At 41.0% G+C, this 24,252-nt stretch overlaps 1 protein-coding gene across 2 annotated transcripts in view; it reads right to left on the reverse strand.

Annotated features, from left to right (window-relative positions):
* LOC134212023 (ras-GEF domain-containing family member 1B) overlaps nucleotides 1-24,252 on the reverse strand; it is a 171,425-nt gene that overhangs the window by 76,703 nt on the left and 70,470 nt on the right. For both annotated transcript variants that reach the window (XM_062689515.1, XM_062689514.1), the window contains exons 4-7: nucleotides 12,836-12,949; nucleotides 12,485-12,681; nucleotides 12,135-12,258; nucleotides 11,720-11,995 (exon numbers count right to left, since the gene is read on the reverse strand). In XM_062689515.1, coding sequence (XP_062545499.1) covers nucleotides 11,720-11,995; nucleotides 12,135-12,258; nucleotides 12,485-12,681; nucleotides 12,836-12,949 — 711 coding nt within the window. The remainder of the gene's footprint in view (nucleotides 1-11,719; nucleotides 11,996-12,134; nucleotides 12,259-12,484; nucleotides 12,682-12,835; nucleotides 12,950-24,252) is intronic.

Raw genomic sequence — 24,252 nt, forward strand, 5'->3', positions numbered from 1 at the left:
ATTGAACTTGCTGCCATTTACTGATACCGGGTAGCCAAAGAAATGCTACACGCGCAGATGCAGGTGTTGTTAAACCACTCGTGGCATGCTCATGAATGTAGCTCTTCTTACCGATTTTATTAATATGTGCCATTTGAATGCTCAAAGCCTGTGCACTCGTCGATGAGATAAACTAGATGAATTCAGATACTGTTTTCGTGTGTCGTTTTCGATTATTGCTAGATGTGCCTTCCTAAGAACTATGGGTATTCGAGTATATTTATTATTCAACTGTATTGGATATTTTGGGGTTTTCATTAAATATGAATTAACCCATTTTTACTAGGGTGGAAGCTCGCTGATTGACTCAATGATAACAAAGAATTTCAATTTTGTACTAATTTTCAATCTCAAGAATTTTTGCAACATATTAGACTTCCTGCAACACTTGCGATCAGTTGTGTACAAACTGAGCAACACCAGTCGAACAGAGATTATAATATAGGACAACTGAATTTCTTCAAAAAATCGTTGTGTGACGATGTTCAATCAATACTTCAAAGCAGTGGTTCTCAACCTTTTTCATTAAAGGTACCCCTTCGAAATGTTGCATTAATTGAGGTACCCCCTATTTGTTGCTGTAACTAAAAATAAGCGTAACTCATCGGATGCATGTAAAATTGGCTTGAAAACTGAAGGGATATGTGGGTCTCCATAAAGTGGGCAGAAATTTTCATTTTTATTCAGGTGTTTTTTAGATGTTTTAATTATTCTGTTAAACTTTCCAATTTAATTTGAGTTTATACATCAATATTTCTCCAGGACTTTTACGACTATAAGAGGCTTTCGAGCCTCTTGAAGGGAGGCCTTCGAGTTACTTAAAAGAAGGCTCTTAAAAGAGGTCTTCTCGGCATCTTGAAAGGACGCTTCCGAGCCTTTTGAAAGGAGGCTTCTCAGCCTCTTGAATGGCAGCTTTCATATCACTTAAAAGAAGGTTTCTTAACATCAAAGAGCGCCTCTGAGCCTCTCGAAAGAAGAATTCCGAGCCTCTTGAAAGGAGACTTCTGAGTACATTGACAGTATGCTTCTGAGCTTCTTGAAAGAAGAACTTTCCTCAACAGCCTCAATCCTTTAAAAAGGAGGTTTCCGGACCTTTAAAAAAGAGGCTTCTTGAAAATAGGCTTCCGGGCCTTTTGAAAAGAGGCTTCCGAGCCTTTTCAAATGTGCCTTCCGGGCCTCTTTAAAGGAGGCTTTCAAACCTCATGGAAGAAGGCTTCCGGGCCTCTTGGAAGGAGAACTGCGAACCTTTTGGAAGGAGTCATCCGAGCCTCTTGAAAGGGTCCCAAGAACCGTAGAAGGATGCTTCCAACCCTCTTGCAACTGAGCTTTTCGGAAAAAAGCCTTCATGCCTCTAAAATGAAAGCCTCGGAACCTTTAAACGCTAGATTTAAGTTCAGAAGCATATTCTTATTATAAAACTTTTGGTTTCGATTAGGTAGATTGCATTGAAGATTTTTAGAATGAACATTCGGGCAAGGCAGGATTCAATTGGCGTTGGTTTACTGATCGCCATGCATATTATGTACAAGACAAAGTTTCAAAATAAAACCCAGATTAATCAACCTAGCGTTGGTGGTGCCTTTCTCGCATTTGGTTAAGACACCAACCTTATATGGGGTTTATATGGTCCGATGTACCATTTTCTTCATAACTTTTAATCACAATGATCGTTATAAAATTCAATAGTGATCAACAAGGCTTTGTCCCCTGTCGAATGAAACTTGTTGCGAGAAAATAGGTTAAGGATTACTATACGAAAAGTTGTCTAATGTTTTTTATAGCTTTTGTGCACACACATACACACATACACACAGGGCTGCGAAATGGTGAGTTGACATCTGGGAAGGAGCGACCTACACAGCTCTGGTCCTCACAAGTTCCAATCTCACGCTTCCACGGGTCTTCCGATGACAATTGACCGCCAGCTAAGGGTTGCGTACTTAGCTGGTAGAGCAGCCTGGGCACTGTTGTCCTTCTGACATCAGCTAGAGTGAGTGGGTGCGACCAACAGGACCATCGTCCCTAACCCCTAATCCCAAGGCGTCAAGCGACCCGTGCCGAGGGGATGCATGGCCAGGGGGGTGAAATAATAAGTTAGGCCTTTAACGGAGCCTGTGGGGTACCTGGGTACCCTCCACAGTAATTGTCCCTTACCGCGTCATGCTGGGCTCTGGCGTGGTGGACCTCTTTTCCCCAGCAACTCGTGGGACCAAAATGGAAAACCAAGTCAATTCTTCAATTAGTGGTAGTAGTGTAGGCGACAACCCCTTCGCAAGAGGTGGGTTGTTCAGGTGTCCGCCTAGGAGGCCAGAGGCAATAGTCGGCAGCTCAGTGCGCAGCGCCTCACTTAACCATCGCCCAGGTTCCGCCGGTAGAGGTTATAGACGGCCCATGGCTTGTGAAGGCGATGAACCGCAAACGAGATGGTCTTTCGGCCTTTCGGAGGTGGCGACGGAACAGCTGGACGCCATCATCGACTTTGCGTCATCGAAGCATAATATCAGTAAGGAACTCAAGAGGAGCTTGCTGAAACTTCGAAAGTTGATGCTGGACGCCAACCTGGAGAGGGCGGTCGGGACGGCCAAGTGTAAACCCGTGAAATCCGTGGGGTCGAGGTCTACCCAGACTGAGGCCCAAGGATTCGCGGACTCGGGCGAGGTCGAATCGACCGAGGGCGTGCCAGCGAAGACGGTGGTGCCAAAGTCTACCCAGACTGAGGCTCAAGTATTTGCGGGCACGTCGGGGGTGACTGCTCTAACGGAGCAGACACAAAAACGGGGGAGACAGTCTCCAGGGGATGAGCTCCCTGGGGGCCGCTCCGAAACGCGGAGGGTTACTACCCCGAACAAGGGTAGTGGGGCTGGGAAGCTGAACCCCGGCCAGGTACCTCCAAAACCGGGGGAGGAAGGACCTGGAAAGGTCCGTCCACCCAGGAAAGACGGTGGTAAGGGGTTACGGCAGGCTGAGAGCTCTCAGCCGCACCAGACCAGGGAAATAGAGGGGGATGACGCCTCCTTTACCCTGGTCAAGAACAAGAGGAAACCGAAGACGTCAAGGGCCGAAAAGAAGGCCCAGGCGAATGAGGGTAGCAAGAAGTCTAGGGTAGGCGCCAATTGCTCTAGGGGCGATGCCCTAGTCATCAAAACTAGATATGGGCAAAACGGATCACTTTGATGAACGGATCAGATCTGGGTCATTCATTCTAATGATCCGGATCTTTTAACCGGATCGGACCCTTAGAACAAAACGCAAAAAGAATGCAAAATAGTGAAACGTTCGTCATTCAGGCTCACACTTCTGAAGCGTACTGACAATAACTTCATCCTTTCTTGTTTGCAAGCGTATGGATTACAAACAATATTTTTTTTAAATTTTTTCATTTCCCTACAAATGGTCTAATAACTTGCTGATCGGGTGAACCGGATCTTTTAAATAATGATCCACGAATCATTCACTCACTTCAGAGATCCGGATCTTTTTAACGGTTCCGGATCTGAGCGCCCATCTCTAATCAAAACGGACGAGGCTAAGTACTCGGACGTCTTGAAGGCGATGAGGAGAGGAGTGACGTCAAGCTCGGTGAACTCGGCGCCGACGTACGTCGAATAAGTCGTACCCGGATGGGCGAGATGATCCTCGAGCTGAAGCGGGGCGTCTCGCAAAAGGGCGCCGCCTACAAGAAGTTGGCGGAGGAAGTCCTAGGCGAGACGGTCAAGGTGAGGGCACTCACGACGGAGGTGAATCTAAGGGTTAAAAACCTGGACGAGATCACCGAAGTCGAAGAGCTCGTCACGGCACTGCGGCGACAGTGTGAAGTGGAGACGTCCACCGCAGCCGTAAAGGTCCGGCAAGGACGCAGGTAGCATTGGTTCGGCTATCTGCAGCGGACGCCTCCAAGGTAGTCAAGTTAGGGAGCGTCAAGGTGGGATGGTCGGTATGCCCTGTGGGCATATACGAGCAACCCGAAGTTTGCTTCAAGTGCCTGGAACCGGGGCACAAGCAATGGGACTGCAATGGCCCTGACAAAAGCAATCTCTGTCGACGCTGCGGATTGGCATAAGGCACAATGCTGCACGAACCCTCCCAATTGTTTGATTTGTTCCAGCAAAGCTGTGAACAGCAAGCACCCCATGGGGGTTCGAAGTGCCCGGCGTTTAAGCGTGCTGCAAAATCACAGTGCAGGTAACGCAGCTGGCTTGCTCGGCCTCGCCCGAGTGTTTGGTGTGCGCAGGTTTAGAGGAAACGGCGGAACACGTGTTGTTCGTGTGCCCACGTTTTCGCGCAATGCGTGACCACATGCTTGCCACATGTGGTCTGGACACTACCCAGGAAAACTTTGTTCGGAGGATGTGTAAAGATGAAGTTGGCTGGAACGCCGTTTTATCGGCTATCGTCCAAATCGTCTCGGAGCTATACAGAAGGTGGCGCGTGGACTTAAGAATGGCTAGTTCAGGCGCAAACAAGAGGTGGTCCAATGTTCGGGGTTGGCTTTATGGGTCATACCAGTGGTCATGCCCTGTGGTCGAACTCGATCCTTTTATCGAACAAGTCACGCAAGAAAATTGACTCCTTAAATGTATGTGTAATTTCTCATACTTTTCTAAAAGACGCCTTCTCATTAAATTTATTTGATGCTAATGATCACCATACGTCCGGCACATACCTTGTATTTGACAAACTACTGAATTAGATGACTAATTGAAAGTCCTCCAGGCATTCACCGACCAACTCGACGACCAGTAGAAATGCTCATCAAGTTGATGACAAGTTGGTAAAAAATGGCGCCCTGTGAAAATTTTCATTCGAGTGCGTCAGTTGACTAGCGGATCCGTATCGTTTGCGGTACAGTTTTGTTTGATTTGGTAAGTAATTCAATCTAATCATAACTAAGTACGGGTTGAGTATTATTTGTAGAATTTGTAATTCTAGGTGCCGCTATTAGCATACGCCAAATAAAGTTAATCAGAGTCATCGATGGAATCTATTGTGCGTCTCCAGCGTGCATTTCTGCTCTGGCAAACAGTTTTTCATTGGGATCAAGACAACTGATGCAAATATCGGAGCACATAACCGTACGTCTTCGCGTACGTCCCATCGTCAACATCCAGCTGCTTCTAAATGTCACGCTACCGGAACTTGCAGATGTAGGAATTGTACAGCCCATTGAACAACTCAGGAGGGTGAAACGCCTGTCATCCGCGGTACAGTGGCACTCTACCCAACATCGTTTTTGGTACTTCTGTTTTTGGTACCCAGTTTCTGGGTGGTATACCCGATTTCAGCTGCTCGTTTTGGGTGATTGGTTCGTTCGCAGTTAGTGCTAATTGTCGCATATAAATTCTCCTGGTGAAAACTTGCAATTGATTGAGGTATATCAAGGCTTTTGTGTTTGCATGACTTTTTTATGTCGAAAAGAAGCCCGTGAATACTTCCGAAGCTTTGTTTTATTATGAAATCAACGAAATTGAAACAAAAACATTGTACGCCATATTGAACGAATGGTGGGTAGGCGTATTAGTCTTCTCTTCAGTCCCCTGGAACAACTACAGGCACTTTTAACACGAAGCACAATTTGTATACCATTTTTTTGTTGCATAAAAAAGTTGCTTCTCCGTCGCATGACTCACTATGATGATCGGCAAAGGTCCCTTCAAAAACTTCAATGAAGTAACCTAATGAAACAACCTTCTCAGATGTAAACAAACATCTTATCAATAAATTATCGGTCGTCTATCACAATTGTAGTTTCATTAAAAAAATACAAATATTCCAATAATAATACATTAAAAGCACAAAAATCCAGCGATAAGAATCATTTTCCTAACGCATATACTCCATAAACTGAACTTTTTAAAAGTATGTGTTAACTTTATAGATTCTATTTTGTCAACCCATGTATTTGATAGAAATGCATACTGGCGATAATTCATTACTATCACACTTACTTATCATGAGTACAACCCCATTGCAAAAATCCATGTGGGTTGGCACATGAATTGAATGACCTTTTTTGTTTGAGTGCAGAGCGCCTTCAACTTTTTGCCTTTCTCGTACAACTAGGTTGACCAACGCCGCGAAAGCGACGATACCATGTTGTTCTTCGCGCGGCCAGAACGCCAGCATAAATGATTTGTTTTCTCATCGGTTCCGACATGTGATGTCGAAGCTGTTGTGGTAGAGCATTGGATTGAATTTTTTGGCTTGTGACGTCGCAGACGCTCTGGAAAAACGACGAAAAAAAAAGTTTTTTGTTTTGTCATTGGTTTGACTTAAACGAGTTAAAAAGTCGAAAGAATTCTGGAGTAGCGTCGAAGCAAATGATTCGTTTTCTCATTGGTTTCCACTTGTAATATCGAAGGTGCCAGATTGAATTATTTGTTGTTCTTATGGATTTCGAATAAACATGATTTTTTTTTTCGAAATAGTTTATATGTTCCATTTTTAATAACATGCTCCTATATCAATAACATTTGCAAAACAGGCCAAAACAGGCCATTTAGGTTTTGTTGTTATCCGACGTGCTCATTGCTGAAAAAAATCACAAAAATGAGAAATTACACAATTTGCGCACAAATTCTTTGTGTTCGAATGGTATTGATTTGGGTACATGGTATGAATTCAAGGAGCAGTTCCCCTAAATGATTTGTTTTCCCATCGGTTTTCTGCTTGTGTTGTCGAAGGTGCTCTGGAAGAGTATCGGATTGTTGCAGCTTTTGATGGTGAAGGTTGTGTAAAAGAGGGGCGGATTGTTCGCGTCAAAGCAACGTTAATGCGGATCAGCAGAACACAACTATTCAAATTTGAATTTCGAAGGTGTTGTGTGAGAGTACCGGACTTATTGGCTTGAGCTTGAAGGGCATAGTAAGTATGGCGAACCAGCGATATTGTTTTAATTTTCCCATTGGAAGGCCATCAAATTATATTGGATATGGACTGCCAGATCGAATTCTATTGGTTTTGGATTGCAATGCTGGAAATATTTGCAAAAAAAATTAGACGGAATTCAGCTGGAGGATCATGAATCTGAAATAGTTGACATTTTCAGAATGTTGGATTAATGGATTAATTTGCTTAGTAAATATGTATTTGCGTATTTGTATGTGGACTTTGAATTGAAATATTGAACTTGGATTATTTTTGGTATTGGTTTTCAATGAAACATTTGATTTTTGATAATGGGTGAGGTAACATGATTGTTAGATTTCAAAATTGGAATTGGCTTGGTTGCAAATATTTAATATTGTTTTAGAATCAACTTTTGATTATAAGCTAGAGATTGTATTTGAAAGATGGAGCTGGATTAGAATATGAGTTGTGAAAATTGGATCAACAAAATACATAACCATGCAATGGCAGGCATAAATAAAACTTTCAATTGATTACTGTGGAAATGCTAAAGAACACATAAATAGTAAACCGAGAACTAGTTGTAATGCATGGAAGATGAGGAGAATGGAAAAAAAACTTGATCATTTTATATGAATGTTTGATTTAAGTATTCCATTATAAAAACGTTCCAATGTTGGTCTGGGAATAAAACTTTGTTAATGGAATAGAAATATTGGATTTGCTTTTCGGGTTAATACATTGGATTTGAGTATCAGATTGAAAAATCACATTGAAATTTTTGAATTCCAATTTGAATTAGGATGGTTTTGAGTATAGGAATTGAGTACGGATATTGGACACTGGATTGTAAAATTAGAAAACAAATGAGATTTCAATGGTTTTTTTTCTCTTTTTTAGTGAGAAGAGAGAAGAGAGAAGAAGGGGAATGTGAGGGTGAGATATATTAGGAGTTAGGCAATCCACTATTAGAGTGCATTGATGACAGATATGCAAATATCGTTTGGTTGCCAAGACTAACTAGTAAATAGCAGGCCATGACTTTGCCTCTTTCCTCGTGGGACAACGAACGGAGACGCGTGCGATCAGACAGCACAGCCCGTGATAGCTCGTTCGGCAGAACTAGGCCGCACAACAAGTACACAAAGGCAAAAAGGGAAAACAATAATATCACTTATCATCTATTTTTCAATTGAATGGCAGGATCGCCAAATTTGGGGTTTGGTCCGGCAGAAGCAGTCGTCTGTGAGGCATGTCCGTCTTTGGTGACTTGTCGATGGGAAGGACGCTGATGGTCGAGGCATGCTGCGATGGATGTGCATGAGATGAATGCTTAAGCATTCATCTGTCAACTGACGAAAGAGTAAACACGCTCACAGTTATCCACCAATTATGTATCATACACCACACACTCTGAACAATGGCAATGCATGGGGATATCCAATGAACATGTTACCGACGTAATCGGCAACAATCTATGGCTTTTTTAGATCAAAAACATTTGTTCTTTGTTCAGTTAAAAAAATTGTTTATATTTTGTATTTATTGTATGGTAATTCATTAAAATAAAAAAATGTTAATTAAATTCGAAATTAGTTTGAGAACCCATGCTTAGTATTATATAAAGTTCGAACTTAAATATCCGTCCATGAAGACTTTGTTAGACCCCTCGCTAGAAAAGAGGAGCAAACTGGGGATGCTGCAACACCAGATCCGGGAGAATAATGGAATGGAGGATTCAAGGAGAGGGGGAGCAACGTGGAGAATGAGGAGAAGCGGGAAAATGAGTTTTTTTGGAAAGGAGGGTATGAGGGACTCTGACTCTGAGGAGGAGTTCAGTTGATTTCGGGATAAGGAAGCAACACCATCGTTGAAAAAAAGAAAGTTCCTTGCAGTTAAGTGGTCGAAGAGTGAATTAATTTTTCTAAGTGGTGCTAAATTAGTAAAAGTTGAGCTGGTAGATTTTGAGGAGAATTACTCCAAAAGTGCCGAGCGAAAATCTTTTGTGCTCGAAGTGCAAGGTCCGGTCGGCCCTCCGTCAACCGTAATATCTTCCGTGAAGCTCAACGGGACGCTCCGTCGCTTCCCAGCGTGCCCCCGGTTTTTTGATATCCCGACCCCACCGATTCCGGAGCCTACAGCCAACGGCTACTTGGAATTCTCTTCCGACCGAAATTGCACAAGGTGCATACAAACCTCGTGGCGGTACACATCTCTTCGGTGCCGACATACCCCGCCCGCAGCCAGCCGGCCCTCGCTGGCGAGATTTTCGAGTTGACCCATCACCATACAGTCGGCCTACCAGACGAACAGCGAAGTGGCGTCGATTCCCGAGTGACGCGACGCTCATACCACTCCAACGTACTAGCTAACACGTGCTTCAGGCATGATAAAGGTATGCTATTAGCCCTACCATCTCCCCCTGTCTCCTGAAACTGCAGAACGGGCCCCAACGATCATCGTCAGCATTCCGTCATTTCCCCAGTCCAAGTAAAAAGTTAATAAATCGAACCCATACATAGAAATTTCTCAATCTTAGCTTGATCAAATAAAGAATCTAACCCCCATCTAGATAGTGGCCTATCCCTTGTTCGCTCGATTAGTTGGCAGGTAAGTATAGGGTTGTCCAGTTTTCCGTGGTCTAAAGCCGACCCTGAGATAACACCAAGGTGAGCTGGCCCAGGCGTGTGGACGCCAACACCCCAGAACGGGTGGACGTTCACGGTGATTTCAATTGGCGATCCTTCGGAACGTTAGAATAGTTTGAATATTTCAATCATTGTATTGAAATATTCTTTCTAGCTCGGGAAGACTCGAGAACAACCCTATACTTGTCTCGATATCAGATTTGTTGATCGATACTCGCACGACCTTGATGATTTCTGCATACTGTTAGAACTTTACTTTGCACAAAAGATCATTGTATTGCTTGAGGGGAAATAACGAGATCGTTCGATGTGTGAAAACTATTGCTCTGTACCATTAGCCAATAATATAGATGTAAAGCCATAAACCACTACCTATTGATTATTCGTATAGGATATTTTGATTTGATTTGATCATCAGCTTCTCTATCGCTCGTCGTTTTTTGATAGAAACAGATCGGTGACAATAGCTTGAAATGACGACTGACAAAGGTTACACGTTGAGTAATATAAACGAAAAGTGTTTGGATCTTCGGGTAGATTTTTTAGATGGAGATGAATTAGATCATGAGCTGTGTATGCGGAAGGTATTTCTCAATGGAGTGCCGACCATGTCATGTAGACGTCGTGCTTTAAGGGAAACGATAAAAAATGAAAAAGAACAGGGTGCATTGATCAGAGTCTTGCCCAATCGTCCAGAAGAAGAGATGTCGGTTTGTGAGGAAAAATTGTACGAATTAGAGTCTTCGGCTCTGGTGGGTGCAAAGATCGCTCCAAAATGCCATTCTACACTTTTGCATTTAGCAAATCGGTTGTTGGTGCTCATCCAACACTCGGAGGGAGAAGTTAAACAAAAAGCACAGGCGATCCTTCAGAGAGTACTAGATAGTTTGAATCGTTTCTTTAATGCAGATGATAAGGTGGGAGATAATGAGGATGATCAGTTACTGATCGAAGCCGTCGGTGGCCGTCCGACGGGAAGTGAGTTGTCTCAGAATTCTGTAGGAGATCCTTCTTCGGGACAAATGGAACACGAACTTATTAGTTTTTTCGCGCGCTTAGGAGTGTCATATGATGGGGTTGGTTCGCAACCAGAATCGATTAGGACTATTCTTAGTGGTATTGAGAAGGAGTTGAAACATTTGCGACAGTGTCACAATACGAGTCGTCATAGTTCGCCAGATATGACGAGCAGTGTAATTTTGGGAGAAAGTATTAATATTCGAGAAGGGACGAACACAAGTGTTAGTCCAAGTACTTGTACTGGAACTATTCCGAGAACAAGCCATGCTACATTTAGCGTCACGACAGCTAGTTGTTATTCGCGTTCAATTACCGCTCCGACAGTTGCGCCAACGTCGGTAGTTTATTCAAACGTTTCGTTGTGGAACTCACTACCGAAATCGATCCCCGAGGGTCAACCAGGGTTCTGCAATACGGGTCATTCTTCCCAATCGCATTGCACGACGACTTTCCCATCTATTCCTCAGTGGCCGGTACCTCAACCGATAATAAGTTTTGGTTCTCAAATACAGTCACAAATTCCAGGTTGCCAGGCGTCGGCATTAAGTCAAACCCACTTTACTCAACCATTCGTTCCTTTCACAAATCCGTGGATCTCAGCAGTACAAAATCCTGTGTCAGTATCACAGGTAAATCAAGCTAGCCCATTTCCCGAGCATAACAATTCCGCGTACCGTACAGCCTCCGTCACACGTCGAACCATACCAGTGTCACAGTGGCACATCGAAAAGTATTCGGGTACTGACCAAGGCATGAAATTGAATGAATTCCTTGGATTGGTCGAGCAGTTGTCGCTGTCCGAAAAAGTGGAAGAGCATGAACTTTTTGACTCTGCCTTTCATCTTTTTACGGGACCAGCAGCGAATTGGTATATGTCAATGCGGACAAGTGGCCGATTGATGAACTGGCAACATTTAGTTCACGAACTCAGGAAGTCTTTCGTACATCCAGAGCTGGACACCCTGGTGCGATCTAGGGTTTACCAGAGACGCCAACAGCGAGGGGAAACTTTTCAGGAGTTCTACTTCGATATGGACAAAATGTTTCGCTCTATGATAAACCAGATGGATGATCGAGAAAAGAAAAGAAAAAAGTTTGCAAAACAATGGTTTTGTATTAATTTGATTCTAAAAATTATTATTTAAGAATTGCTTCAACCTGCCTACCTTCAATATTTCGCTCGCCACAAGCATCCTCAGACGAGCAGACCACTCCAGGTAGCTTTCTAAATTGCATGTTTTCTTGGTATCCAGCGATGCCCCTCCGGATGGGCCGTACCACCCAACTGGTTTGGGCGTGAAGTCCTCGCGATTTGGATCCTTCAGCAGGTTGGCACTGCACTGGACAAACTCTTCTGGTCCTACGTGTTTTGCTAAATTGCGCTCGATTCTGCATAAAACTTGTGCTAATTGCGAAGCGTTTGGCCATGTTATTGATTCAGTCTGCGGAGAAGCACGGTGAAGCACGGGATCAAATGTTAGTTCATTAGCGAGTGCAGAGGACGCCGGATGTCCGGTTGAACCGAATCACTATTATTTAACCACGCGGTAGAGACGGAACATCACTGCTTTAGGTACGTACCTTATTGTCAACAGTAGATTGATAGCTTTTGAGTTCCTCTTCGTGTTTTTCGAGTTCGGTTAGCCGGGCTAACAAGGCACATAGTAGTTCAGATACCACATCTGCTAATTTGGTATCTGCGCATCTGTGGAAGAGACAACATAGTTTGATGATGCGTCCTTCTACGGACCATTGAGGTTTAGTGCTACACAGATTCGTTCACAATTGAGCGTACAGCTATTTTTCATTGCTGGAAGGCGTTGATGCACTTCAGTTGCATTTCACATACCCAGAGATGACAACACATCAATGCTAAACACTGTAGCTCAAATGCCGACCAGAGCCGTATGTACCTGAGTTAACATACTCACCTAGCTACGATATGTTTCACGTGGTTCATCATGCGTTCGTCGCGGAAGTCGTACGGGAACATCTTGGTCCACACGGCCAGTAGCGGCACGAAACGGTCTACTGGCTCCGGTTCCGGTAGTGTTTCCAACAGTGTACCCAACAGCTCGTATGTTCGGATGAAAAATCGACACGATAGCAGGAAGGAGAAAACATATTCCTACTCCCGGTTCCAGGCGTTCCCGATGGTGGAAGCGTACAACAAGACGAATGCAAAATAATTTAATTTCCGTTTGATGTTCTCAAGGCAGGAGTGGGGAAAAGAGGTTGACGGGACAAATGTGAATGCATATGGTGCAGTTCCGGTGTTTTACCTGATCTAACTCGTCGGCATTGGCGGGCATCAGCAGCTCGATGAGAGAGTCTAGCGGACCAGATGCGATGTTGCCGTTTCCGTACATAACTCCTCCCGATCCGAGTGCCGTGTGCTGCAAAGAAGGATGCGATATCGTAATTGAGATGATTTGCTTTGCTTGATGATGTTTGCATGCATATGAGAACTCAGTTGTACGAAGGAGTTGTTGTTAATTGGAATGTGATCCTGATTGATATGATGTGCTTTTCGCAAAGATATGGACAAATCGCAGCATGGAATGGTAGCAGAAAGTTTCACTGGGGGGAGGATTTCGAGTTGGCCAATTTTGTATTACGTTATTTGTGAATGACCTATGCGTTAAGTAGTGAGTTTTATTGCGAAGACCTGCGACGCAGCAAACGTTTTCGTCTTGGATATGAGGTCTTTATTACCAAGAAAACACAAACGTGTCTGTGTTGTTCGCAAAACAAAAATAAGGAAAGCATTAATTATATAAGAACACTTTTGTTCTTGCCATAGTCAGCCATTTCATAGCAGAGTCAAAGTGAACGAAGTTTTACTGTCTTCTCTCGTGCTGAGAGCATCAAGAATGAAGCATGTCGTTGATTCGAAGTACTTACTGTGGAAGTGGTACTTGGCGGACATATTTTTTTCCAGTAGGGTGGGACATATTTACGTCAGTTCATCTTTAATACTGTCTTCGAACCAGAGGAAGAAAAGAGTGTCAATTGAGAATTTGTGGACTGCAATATGACGACTTAATGAGAAACGTTTGGGGATCTAAAAAACGTACCGGATTATAGGTGACAACTTTTGGCATGACACCACCGATGACATTTTTGTATCAGTGCAATCTGCGGTGTATCATCTCTTACCCCGGTTCAAATTTTTAGAAGTATACATCATCTAATATTATCACTAATATTCATCATCAGTAATATTACAAATCCGGATTGAATGCTTCCACAAAACTCACAAAATTTTTAATTTAATTTAAAAATTTAATAACTTGCAGTATACATACTCAAAATTGATTCAAATCGCGTGTAGAGTTTTATTCTAAGGGCTCCCCACAATCTAAGTGATCTCATCGCCGCATCAGCTATTTTGCCGCGATTCTATCATTGGGTTCCTGCAGGAAATGTTCCATTTACGCTTCCATACTAACGGTGACAGAATCGCAGTCGCCAATCGATTGTTTACATGGATAGCCGTTCTTAAAATATGTTTATAGCAATTATACGCATAACTGCCCCATGTTTGAAGGGAATCCCAGTAAACATGGGACATATATATGTATGATGGCCGTTGAGTTCTATTTAAAAAAAATAAATAGATCGTGTGAATCAAAAGTTCTGAAACTCAACATGTTTGCAGAAATTTATTTGGATATTTTAATAAATAATAAATTCAGACTGTATACACAAAAAAACCGCTTTGTCTAGCAGTCATACTTATGTATCGAAATAGTGTTTGCAGAATTCGCACTAAATTGGCTCATTACACTAGTCGACAGTAAAATTGTATCATGAGCTCAAAAACCGACTAACGATAGTTGATTATTGGAGGAATTCCGAGATTATTTGCTCACAGAATAGAAAGAGTTCGTTGCTTCCCTTGTGTTGATGTCACTTGCATGTTTTAAGGTTCCATCAAACACACGCGATGCGACAATCGCGACGCGATTCGATCACTTGGCGACTGCGATTCTATCTTATGTGTAAATGGAACATTGCCTGCAGCGACCCAAAGATAGTATTGCGGTAAGTAGTTGTCGCTTGGGTCTGGGGGAGATTTTATGCTCATAGAAGTAAATATACTGATTGATTTCGTCAATCTGATACCTACAAGATACTTATGTGTTTTTGTCTTCATGGAGACGCCTGGTACCTACATTTGTGCATTGGCTTAAACTTACTTGTTACGACTAACTCGTAATTTCAACACATCTTGTAATTGAATAACTATAAGAATGCTAGAATTAGTATGATAACTTGTATTTAGTGGAACCTGAACCTAACTACATGTTGGTACGTATTTTTGGTTAACATGACGAATATCGCGATAATTAATTCAAGAGAAGTTTAAACAGCTGGTTATAGGGTGTCTTTTGAACGATTCTTACAATTCTCTCACGGCTGATTTACTCATCTAATCTAGTTCTATCTAGCTTGTTAGTTCAATGTAACTCGATAAACCTTTAGGGAGAATTTTGATATCATGTTCATTCACATATTTAATATTAAATCAAGCTAATTGAGCAAAATGTAGTAGACACATTTTTCGGACAGGTCCATTAGATCACCAATTTTTTATACTCAATTTTTGACAATATATATGTGCTTTCTATGTTTTTCAATACCTTAATCGTCAAAAGAAATATCTGTTATGATATTAGTTTTGTCAAAAAATAAGTTTTTGACTAACAATTAGTTTAATTGATAATTATGGAGAGTGACGGCTGTTTAGACATATTTTCCCGAATTGACTGTAATTTGTACTCTGTTGTCAACTATTCAAAATAAAAATTGTGTGGCCTCGTGCCATCGGAAAAGGACCAGCCGAATACGTTAGGTAATTGTGCGGGACAAAATTGTACTTACGTGGTCTCCGTAACAAATCAAACTGGTTGCTTTTCAAACGTGTTGTAAGTTATGGCCTCCTGATGCTCAATTCAAATTATGCCACGTTGGCGCGGTTGCTTATGGAGAGTCACGTGAGGCGTGAGATCAGTAAGACAGATATCGCCAATCTATATTATGCATACTACACACTGCCAAACAAGAATTCAAATAACTATAAATTTATGGCAAACTTTTCCCCTCCTCTCAAAAAAAAAATTAAGTAAATAAAATAAACGAATAATCCTGTGTCTTCAAAAAGCGTCATGGTTCAGAAATCTCAACAGCAGAACTGTTCGGGGAATAATTTTACAGATTTTCGGTGGTTTTGACAGGTGAAATAATTACCTAACAGATTTCGGTGAATTGAAGCAAAATTCACCGAAATCTGTGAAATGATTTTAGTGTATAAAATTAGTTGAAAATACATACAGATGAGAAAATTGTCTAAAATTTCCCTCAAAACTGTGACAGATTATTAATTATACGAGTGTATTACTTTTACGTGAAGTTAAACGATTTACAATGATATGGAAATGTTAATATCCTTTGGACTTAACTAGCCCGGATGCCTAGGGGGGCTATAGCCCCTCCATCTATTTTCTCTATTTTACCACCTCATTAAACTATCTTAGTGGTAATGTAATAAATATGGTTCAACCACCTAAGGCAATTGCGGATAAATCACACTCATCCATATTCTCTTTTCTCAAGCACGTTCTTTCTGTTGTAGCCCGTGTAGCCCACACTATCAAAGTGTGTTTATTTACCAGCCGAAGATTGCTACAACAACTCAAATTGAGAGCGTATGGCTATTGTGCCTAAGTGTAGTAGCGCTCGGCTTTGTCCCACACACTGGAAAGACAATATGTGACGGATCGCCGCCAGGTTCCCACAGTGGAAAATTCGCGGTGGAATTTTTTACATATTTCATAAATATTCTATCTCATATGAAAAAAAAATTATGCAACAGGGACTCCGACGGGGATTACCCAAGGATTTCGATGCGAATTCTATAGTGATTCCGACAGGAGTGTTTCAAGGATTCTAGTTCCAGATGTTCCAGGGATTCTAATGAGAATCTTCTAGAGATTTCGAATGGAACCCTCAAGGAATTCCGACGGGATTTTTCCAGGAATTTGAACGGGAATGTTCCAGGGATTTAGACGGGAATGTTCCAGAGAATCCGATGGAAATGTTTAAGGGATTCCAATCAGAATCTTCTAGAGATTACAAATGGAATAATCCAGGAATTCCGATGGGAATGTTCCAGGAGTTCCAACGGGAATCCTCCAGGAATTCCAACGTAAATTTTCAGGGATTTCGTATGCATTGTTCCAGGGATGTAGAAGCAAATCGTCAAAGGACTCCAAATTAATCCTCCAGGGATTCCGTAAAGAATCCTCTAGCGATTCCGGAGCGAATCCTCGAATTGAAGCTACTCGTTTAGGGATTCCGAAGCAAATCTTCGAGAGATTCCGAAGCAAATCATGGAAGGGTTTTGAAGAAAATCATCGAAGGATTTAGAAGCAAATTGTTGAATGAATCTTAAGCAACTCGTCGAAAGATTCCGAAATAAATCGGCGAGAGAGTCCGAACTAAATCTTCGAGGAATTCCGAAGAAACCCGTCGATGTGTTCCGAAGCGAATTGTCCAATAATTCTGAAGCAATTCATCAAGGGATTTCGAAGCATATCGTCAGAGAGATTTCGAAGCAAATCATTGAGGGATTCCGAGGCAAAACGTTGAGATACTCCGAATTAAAATGTAACGAATGTGTTTGCCCTCTCGACCAACAGCAGCTTTAGCGCCACTCTTCAAGGGAAGAGGCTGCTGAGGCGTTTTTCAATTGCGCGGCTGAGACTCAAACTCGGGCGGGTTGATAAGAGTTTCAAACATCCAATCTCATTTTAGCGATTCCGAACATGCGACAAACCATCCCAAAATTCTTCATGCAATGAATTCAAACCCCTAATGGGAGGAGGTGCTAACCAATTAAAAGCGAAAAAAAAAAAAACTAATACGAAACCGATTCAGATCATTTCAAAAAAGAATCATCAACTCGATTGATCAAAAAATCATTGTTCATTGCAACTAGTATATTCGAATGATTCAATCATGCCTGGCCTAGCTACGTTGACGTCAACTTTCTAACGGGTACTGTGCTCCTAGAGCTTTAACAATTTTTGTTCTTAACCTAGTTTAACACAATACAGTCGACTCTCTACATCTCGATGTTCTACATGTCGATATCTCTCCCTATGTCGATGGTTTTCTCAGTCCCTTCAATCTACATATATTTGAGCTTTCTACATCTCGATAACCTCCCTATCTCGATATCTCTCTATCTCGATGTGCTCTGATCATATTTTGTTCAGGATTTACTCTCCTTATGTCGATATGTTCAAATTTTTGGGCTACTAGACCATCTTTGGACAATAACAAACACGTCAACAACAAGAAACGACATTTGATTTGTTGTCGTTTTTCATAGCAACGAGCTTTTTTGGATCTAGTACCCATCTCATTTTTCATTCCATTCCTCGATCTCTCCCTATCTCGATGGTCCCTTCAATATCGAGATGTGGAGAGGCGACTGTAGTTGGGTCTGACCTTGACATGCGATGCGACGACTCGGTTCTATCAGTGGGCGACGATCTCAGGGGGCGGTGGAAGCGGTGCGGGGCGATCGATTCATGCTTCGAGCACCATCGTCTCAAGCCACGAGCAGGGCCGAGAGAGCATGCGAGATCAAATACACCGTCTCGAGTTGTCAGCAGAGGACACGCACACTCTCGATCAAGGCCGATGGTTACGGGTTCGGTGTCACAGTCGATTCGCGATGACGTAACGGTTATGCTGGTGACGTAATGGAACGGCTCGTAACGAGTATGTTTCTGGTAGCGACCGTGAGGTAGAGCCTCGGTCTTTGGCGGGAAGCTCGTCAATGCACTTGATGGAAATGCTCCGTGAGGGCCAGTCTCCAACCGACCAAATCGAACTCAGGGCTGGTTCCACCGGCACGTTAGATGGTAATCGGGCCACTCCACCTAAGCCCCACGTTGAATAGTGGGCTTTCCTATTCAACGCCACAAATAATCAAATTAGCTTAATCGATCACCGAAAAACCCGCAATTAGCATCGCTTACCTGACTCTAGTATGGCTTTTAGACACTAGCCTACCTAGGTCTTCTAGTGGAGAGAATTCTCAAAAACCCAGATTAATCCACCTAGCGGTGATAGTGCCTTTCTCGTTTCTTGTGAGTGAGTAATTTATTCGCACTTTTGGTATGAAAAAAAGTATTTTGGCCATAACTTCTGAGCCCATAGTCCGATCCGGCCAATTTTTAATAGGAAACAATGGGACATGATTCTGCGTCGAATGTTGCGAGTAAATCGGCCCAGAGTAAGTGCCTAAATAAAGAAAAAGAATTTTTCTTGTAAAACTAGCCATAACTCCGAAACCCATAGTCCGACTAAGCCGGTTTTCGATACGAAACAATAGGACAAGATTCCGCGTCGAATGCAACTTGTTGCGAGCAAATCGATTGAGGATAAATGCTTAAGAAATGAAATGGTTAAGGATAAGTGCCTAAAAAATCAGTGAGATTATTTTGCGCACACACAGACATCACTTTAATTCGTCGAGCTGAGTCGATCGGTATATAACACTAAGGCTCTACGGGCTTCCTATAAAAAGTTCGTTTTTGGAGCGAACATATAGCCTTTAAGTAGGGGAAGGTGGGTAGACTTGATCCCCGCGGAGACTTGATCACCCCCTGTTTTATCGAGAACTAAAGTAGTTTTGTTCTAGCGTATTTTTTAATATGATCTATAGACAAATGACCTTTATGTGGTGAGTTATTTTTTGGGTTGACAACCTTATTTATTCTGCAGGGCGGTTTGTATGTTTTGACCTTCCTAAAGATTTTTTTATTGGCCACGCAAAATTTGAATAACTTTTCATAAAATATTTAAAAAATCTTAGGGCACCTTTCTAATTTTAACAAAGCAAGCTCTTGAAGAGGGATCAATTTCCCCCGAATATTTTAAAAGGAGACTTTTGACAGCACTCTAAAAAATCGATTATGTATCAATAACAACAATATTTTAAGGACTGTCGTACATCAGTAAGGTTAAATACTATATTTCTTAGAGAGTCAGTGTGGAAATCGCGTATGTTTATTTATTTTTGGCTGTGATACATCGGAAATCAGAAAAGGGGATCAATTCTACCCAGTCTACCCTATACTTTGTATACAAGAAAGGCTAAAAGAATTTTGGTCATAACTTTTAAGCCCATAGTACGATCGGGTCAATTTTCAATAGGAAACAATGGGACAGGATTCTGCGACGAATGCAACTTGTTGCGAGCAAAACGGTTGAGGATAAGTGCCCAAAAAGTGAGCTAGACTTTTTGCACACACACACACATACACACACATACACACACACAGACATCACTCCAATTCGTCGAACTGAGTCGATCGATATATAACACTATGGGTCTCCGGGCCTCCTATAAAAAGTTCGTTTTTGGAGCGAACATATAGCCTTTACGTATACTTTGTACACGAGAAAGGCAAAAACCGAAAAGGATGTAGAGGAGACTGGGGAGACTTGATCCTGACTTGATCCTGACTTGATCCAGACTTGATTTTCGATGTAACAGCCAAAAATTAATAAACACACGCGATTTCCACACAGACTCTCTAAGAAATATAGTATTTAACTTTACTGCCGCTAACCGCAAGTCGAGCACATCTGTATATGGAGGCCCATATACAGATGTGCTCGACTTGCGGTTAGCTTCAGTTTACTGATGTATGACAGTCCTTAAAATATTGTTGTTATTGATACACAATCGATTTTTTGGAGTGCTGTCAAAAATCGTCTTTTAAAATATTGCGAGCAAATCGGTTGAGAATAAATTCCCAAAAAGTGAGCTAGACTTTTTAATGTGCTTTTTTATGAAAAAAAGTATTTTGGCCATAACTTCTAAGCCCATAGTCCGATCGGGTCAGTTTTCAATAGGAAACAATGGGACAGGATTCTGCGTCGAATGCAACTTGTTGCGAGCAAATCGGTTGAGAATAAGTGCCCAAAAAGTGAGCTAGACTTTTTAATGTGCTTTTTTATGAAAAAAAGTATTTTGGCCATAACTTCTAAGCCCATAGTCCGATCGGGTCAGTTTTCAATAGGAAACAATGGGACAGGATTCTGCGTCGAATGCAACTTGTTGCGAGCAAATCGGTTGAGAATAAGTGCCCAAAAAGTGAGCTAGACTTTTTATGTGCTTTTTTATGAAAAAAAGTATTTTGGCCATAACTTCTAAGCCCATAGTCCGATCGGTAGAAAACAATGGGACAGGATTCTGCGTCGAATGCAACTTGTTGCGAGCAAATCGGTTGAGAATAAGTGCCCAAAAAGTGAGCTAGACTTTTTAATGTGCTTTTTTATGAAAAAAGTATTTTGGCCATAACTTCTAAGCTCACAGTCCGATCGGGTCAGTTTTCAATAGAAACAATGGGACAGGATTCTGCGTCGAATGCAACTTGTTGCGAGCAAATCGGATTAGGGTAAGTGCCTAAAAAATGAGCTAGACTTTGTAATGTGCTTTTTTATGAAAACAAGTATTTTGGCCATAACTTCTAAGCCCATAGTCCGATCAGGCCAGTTTTCAATAAGAAACAATGGAACAGGATTCTGCGTCGAATGCAACTTGTTGCGAGCAAATCGGTTGAGAATAAGTGCCCAAAAAGTGAGCTAGACTTTTTAATGCGCTTTTTTATGAAAAAAAGTATTTTGGCCATAACTTCTAAGCCCATAGTCCGATCGGGTCAGTTTTCAATAGGATTATTCAATTATTCAAATCGAATCTAAATCCAATTCATATTCAATCCAAAAAGCCATTCAAACATAATCCAAATCAAATCCGATCCAATCCAAATCTAATTCAAATCTAATCCAAATATAATCTAAACTCATTCAAATCAAATCCAAATCCTATCCAAATTTAATCCAAGCCAAAATCAAATTCAAATTTTATCTGTTGCCCTAAATCACTTAAGCCAGGTCATTTCAAATTTTGGAAAACAATTTTCATTATCGATTAGCTAGCTTCACGAAAGGGCAACAACAATAAGATACATGCCGCATATCGTACAATATCAATCCCTCGATCAATCCATATCCAATCCAAAGCCAATCCAAAATCACTAGAATCAAATCCAAATCAAAATTCTATCTGAATTCAATCCAAATCAGATCCAAATGCAATTGAAATACGAGTCAAATACAATCTATGTCGAAATCCATTCCAAACTCAATTCAAAAACAATCCAAAACCAATACAAAGTCTATGCAAATCCAATTAAAAACTAATCCAAAACCAATCCAAATCCAATCAAACCCATTTTAAATCTAGCCCAAGTCCAATTTAATTATAATCCAAATCAAACCCAAATCCAATCCAAATCCAATTCAAATCCAATCCAAGTCCATTCCAATCTCAATCCAAATCCAATCCAATCCGAATTTATTCCTAAATCAAAATCAGATACAAATCCCATCAAAATCCAATTAAAATGTAAATCCAATCCAGACCATATCCTATCAAAATTGAATCCTAAATTTAATCACATCCAAATCACATCAAAATTCAAATCCAATCCGAATAAAATCCAACTCAAATGTAATTCAAACTCATTCAAATGAAATCAAAATCCAATCAGAATCTAATGCAAATTCAAGACAAATTAAAATCAAATCCAAATTCAATCGAGATTCAAATCAAAACCAAGCCAAATCCCATCCTCCGTTTTTTTAATCCAATCAAACCTCAGCTTAAATTCTTTGTTTTTTAAATTCAATTCATGTTTAAATCTAATCCAAATCCAATTCGAATCCGATCAAAAACTAATGCAAATCCAACCAAATCCGTTCCAAATCGAATCTCATCCAAATCTATTCTAAAACCAATCCTAATCCGATTCAATCCAATACAAATCCAATTAAAATCCATTCTAAGTTTAATCCAAATCAGAACCAATCAAATCCAAATCTAGTCCAAATCCAATATCAAATTCCAACATACATATGCACTATAAAAATCGAATTGGAATTTCAACATCAAAATCTATTATCAAATTTTCAGATTTGATATCCAAATGATATCACATATTCTGAATAAATATTTGAATCTGTTATAAAGATTCAATATCAAAACACTATTTTGAAACTCACTTTCCATATCAAGTATCCACATCTGAAAATCCAATATTCGAGTCCCGAAATCTACTGTCCGAATTTTCAAGTCTAATATCCATATAATTTATACTATACTAAATACCTTACATCTACTTCAATTTCTGAAATCATTGAATATCATTATACAAATCGTACATACAAATTCAAAATGCCAATAAACAAAATTAATTACGATTTACTAATCCAATAATACAGTACAGCCCAATTACATTTTAATCAAATGTTATTTATTCATTCATCATACAATATTACGAAATCATTCGCTGCAATTATTGAATAACAATTAAATACTTAACGTTATTAGCTTACTAGGTTCACTGGATATCAATAATAACTCAGAGCTTTTGTTTACATATTTTTGTTTAATGCGTCGTCCATGAGATTTTTCATAACATGCCGGCCCGTGTAATCCTTTTTTCAAATTTTTTTAGGCATTGGATCATTCTCAGCCTACTCACCACCGCAATAACGTCATGGTGAGCCTACTGGAACTCCAGATTTGTATTTTTTTTGTTTTCCTTTATTTTAGCCTTGGACCATTCTCAGCCTACTCACCACCGCAACAGCGTCATGATGAGCCTACTGGAACTCCATTTTTTTTTGTTTGGCCTTCGGATCATTCTCAGCCTACTCATCATCATAATAGTGAGCCTACTGGAATTCCTTTGGCATTTTTTTTTGGATCATTCACAGCCTACTCACCATCGCATTAGCGTCATGGTGAGCCTACTGGAATTCCATTGTCTTATTTTCTTGTTCTTAACATATTTATATTTTCATACCGCTTCACGGAAAATGCTTACGGAAAATACTTACTCCTACCGACTGCGCCAATTGTCGTAACCGAAAACACTTACTTTCAACCTCGAACAGGCTGCACGCATGCACCTCTTTCAAGATTAGCCAACAGAATGACGAGCCGTCGATACATTTAGAAAAACTGAATCTCTTCGCCATTGAAAGAATACCAACACACATACAAGGTGGATGCTAGCGTACATTCCATTTCATGCAAGCATATGCATACCCTTCGTCTACCTTCTCTTTCTTTCTCCTGTGACAGCCAACATCTCGAACGTTGCATAATCCGCTAATCGTCTGCTGTGTGAAATCAAACACACACAGATGAATCCACAATCATTCATTTTGTTGTTTGCTTTCAAGTCATCATCATCACATTGATTCGAAGCTATAGTTCGAAAATCAAATCATTCCGAATTTCACACTGAACTTAATTAACATTTTTTTTGTCAATAATTCAGTGCCAAGATTATATACTACAGACCCCTACGCATTTTGGACCCTCCTGGCGACATTCTCTTGATTTCTGCACTAAAATCAATGCCGCTGCTAATTCCCCCATTGGCTTCAGGAAAATAATATTGTTCAGCATCTGTTTTACTGATTTCCCGTGCGAAAGTAACGATATTAAGAAGACATTTCGAGAAATTAGAGTAAAATCAGTGATTCAAAGTGATTCAAATCGTTTGGGACATGAAAAAGAATCTGAAACATTAATTTTCCA

Source organism: Armigeres subalbatus, chromosome 2, assembly GCF_024139115.2.
Source record: "Armigeres subalbatus isolate Guangzhou_Male chromosome 2, GZ_Asu_2, whole genome shotgun sequence".
NCBI classification, from domain to species: Eukaryota; Metazoa; Arthropoda; class Insecta; order Diptera; family Culicidae; genus Armigeres; species Armigeres subalbatus.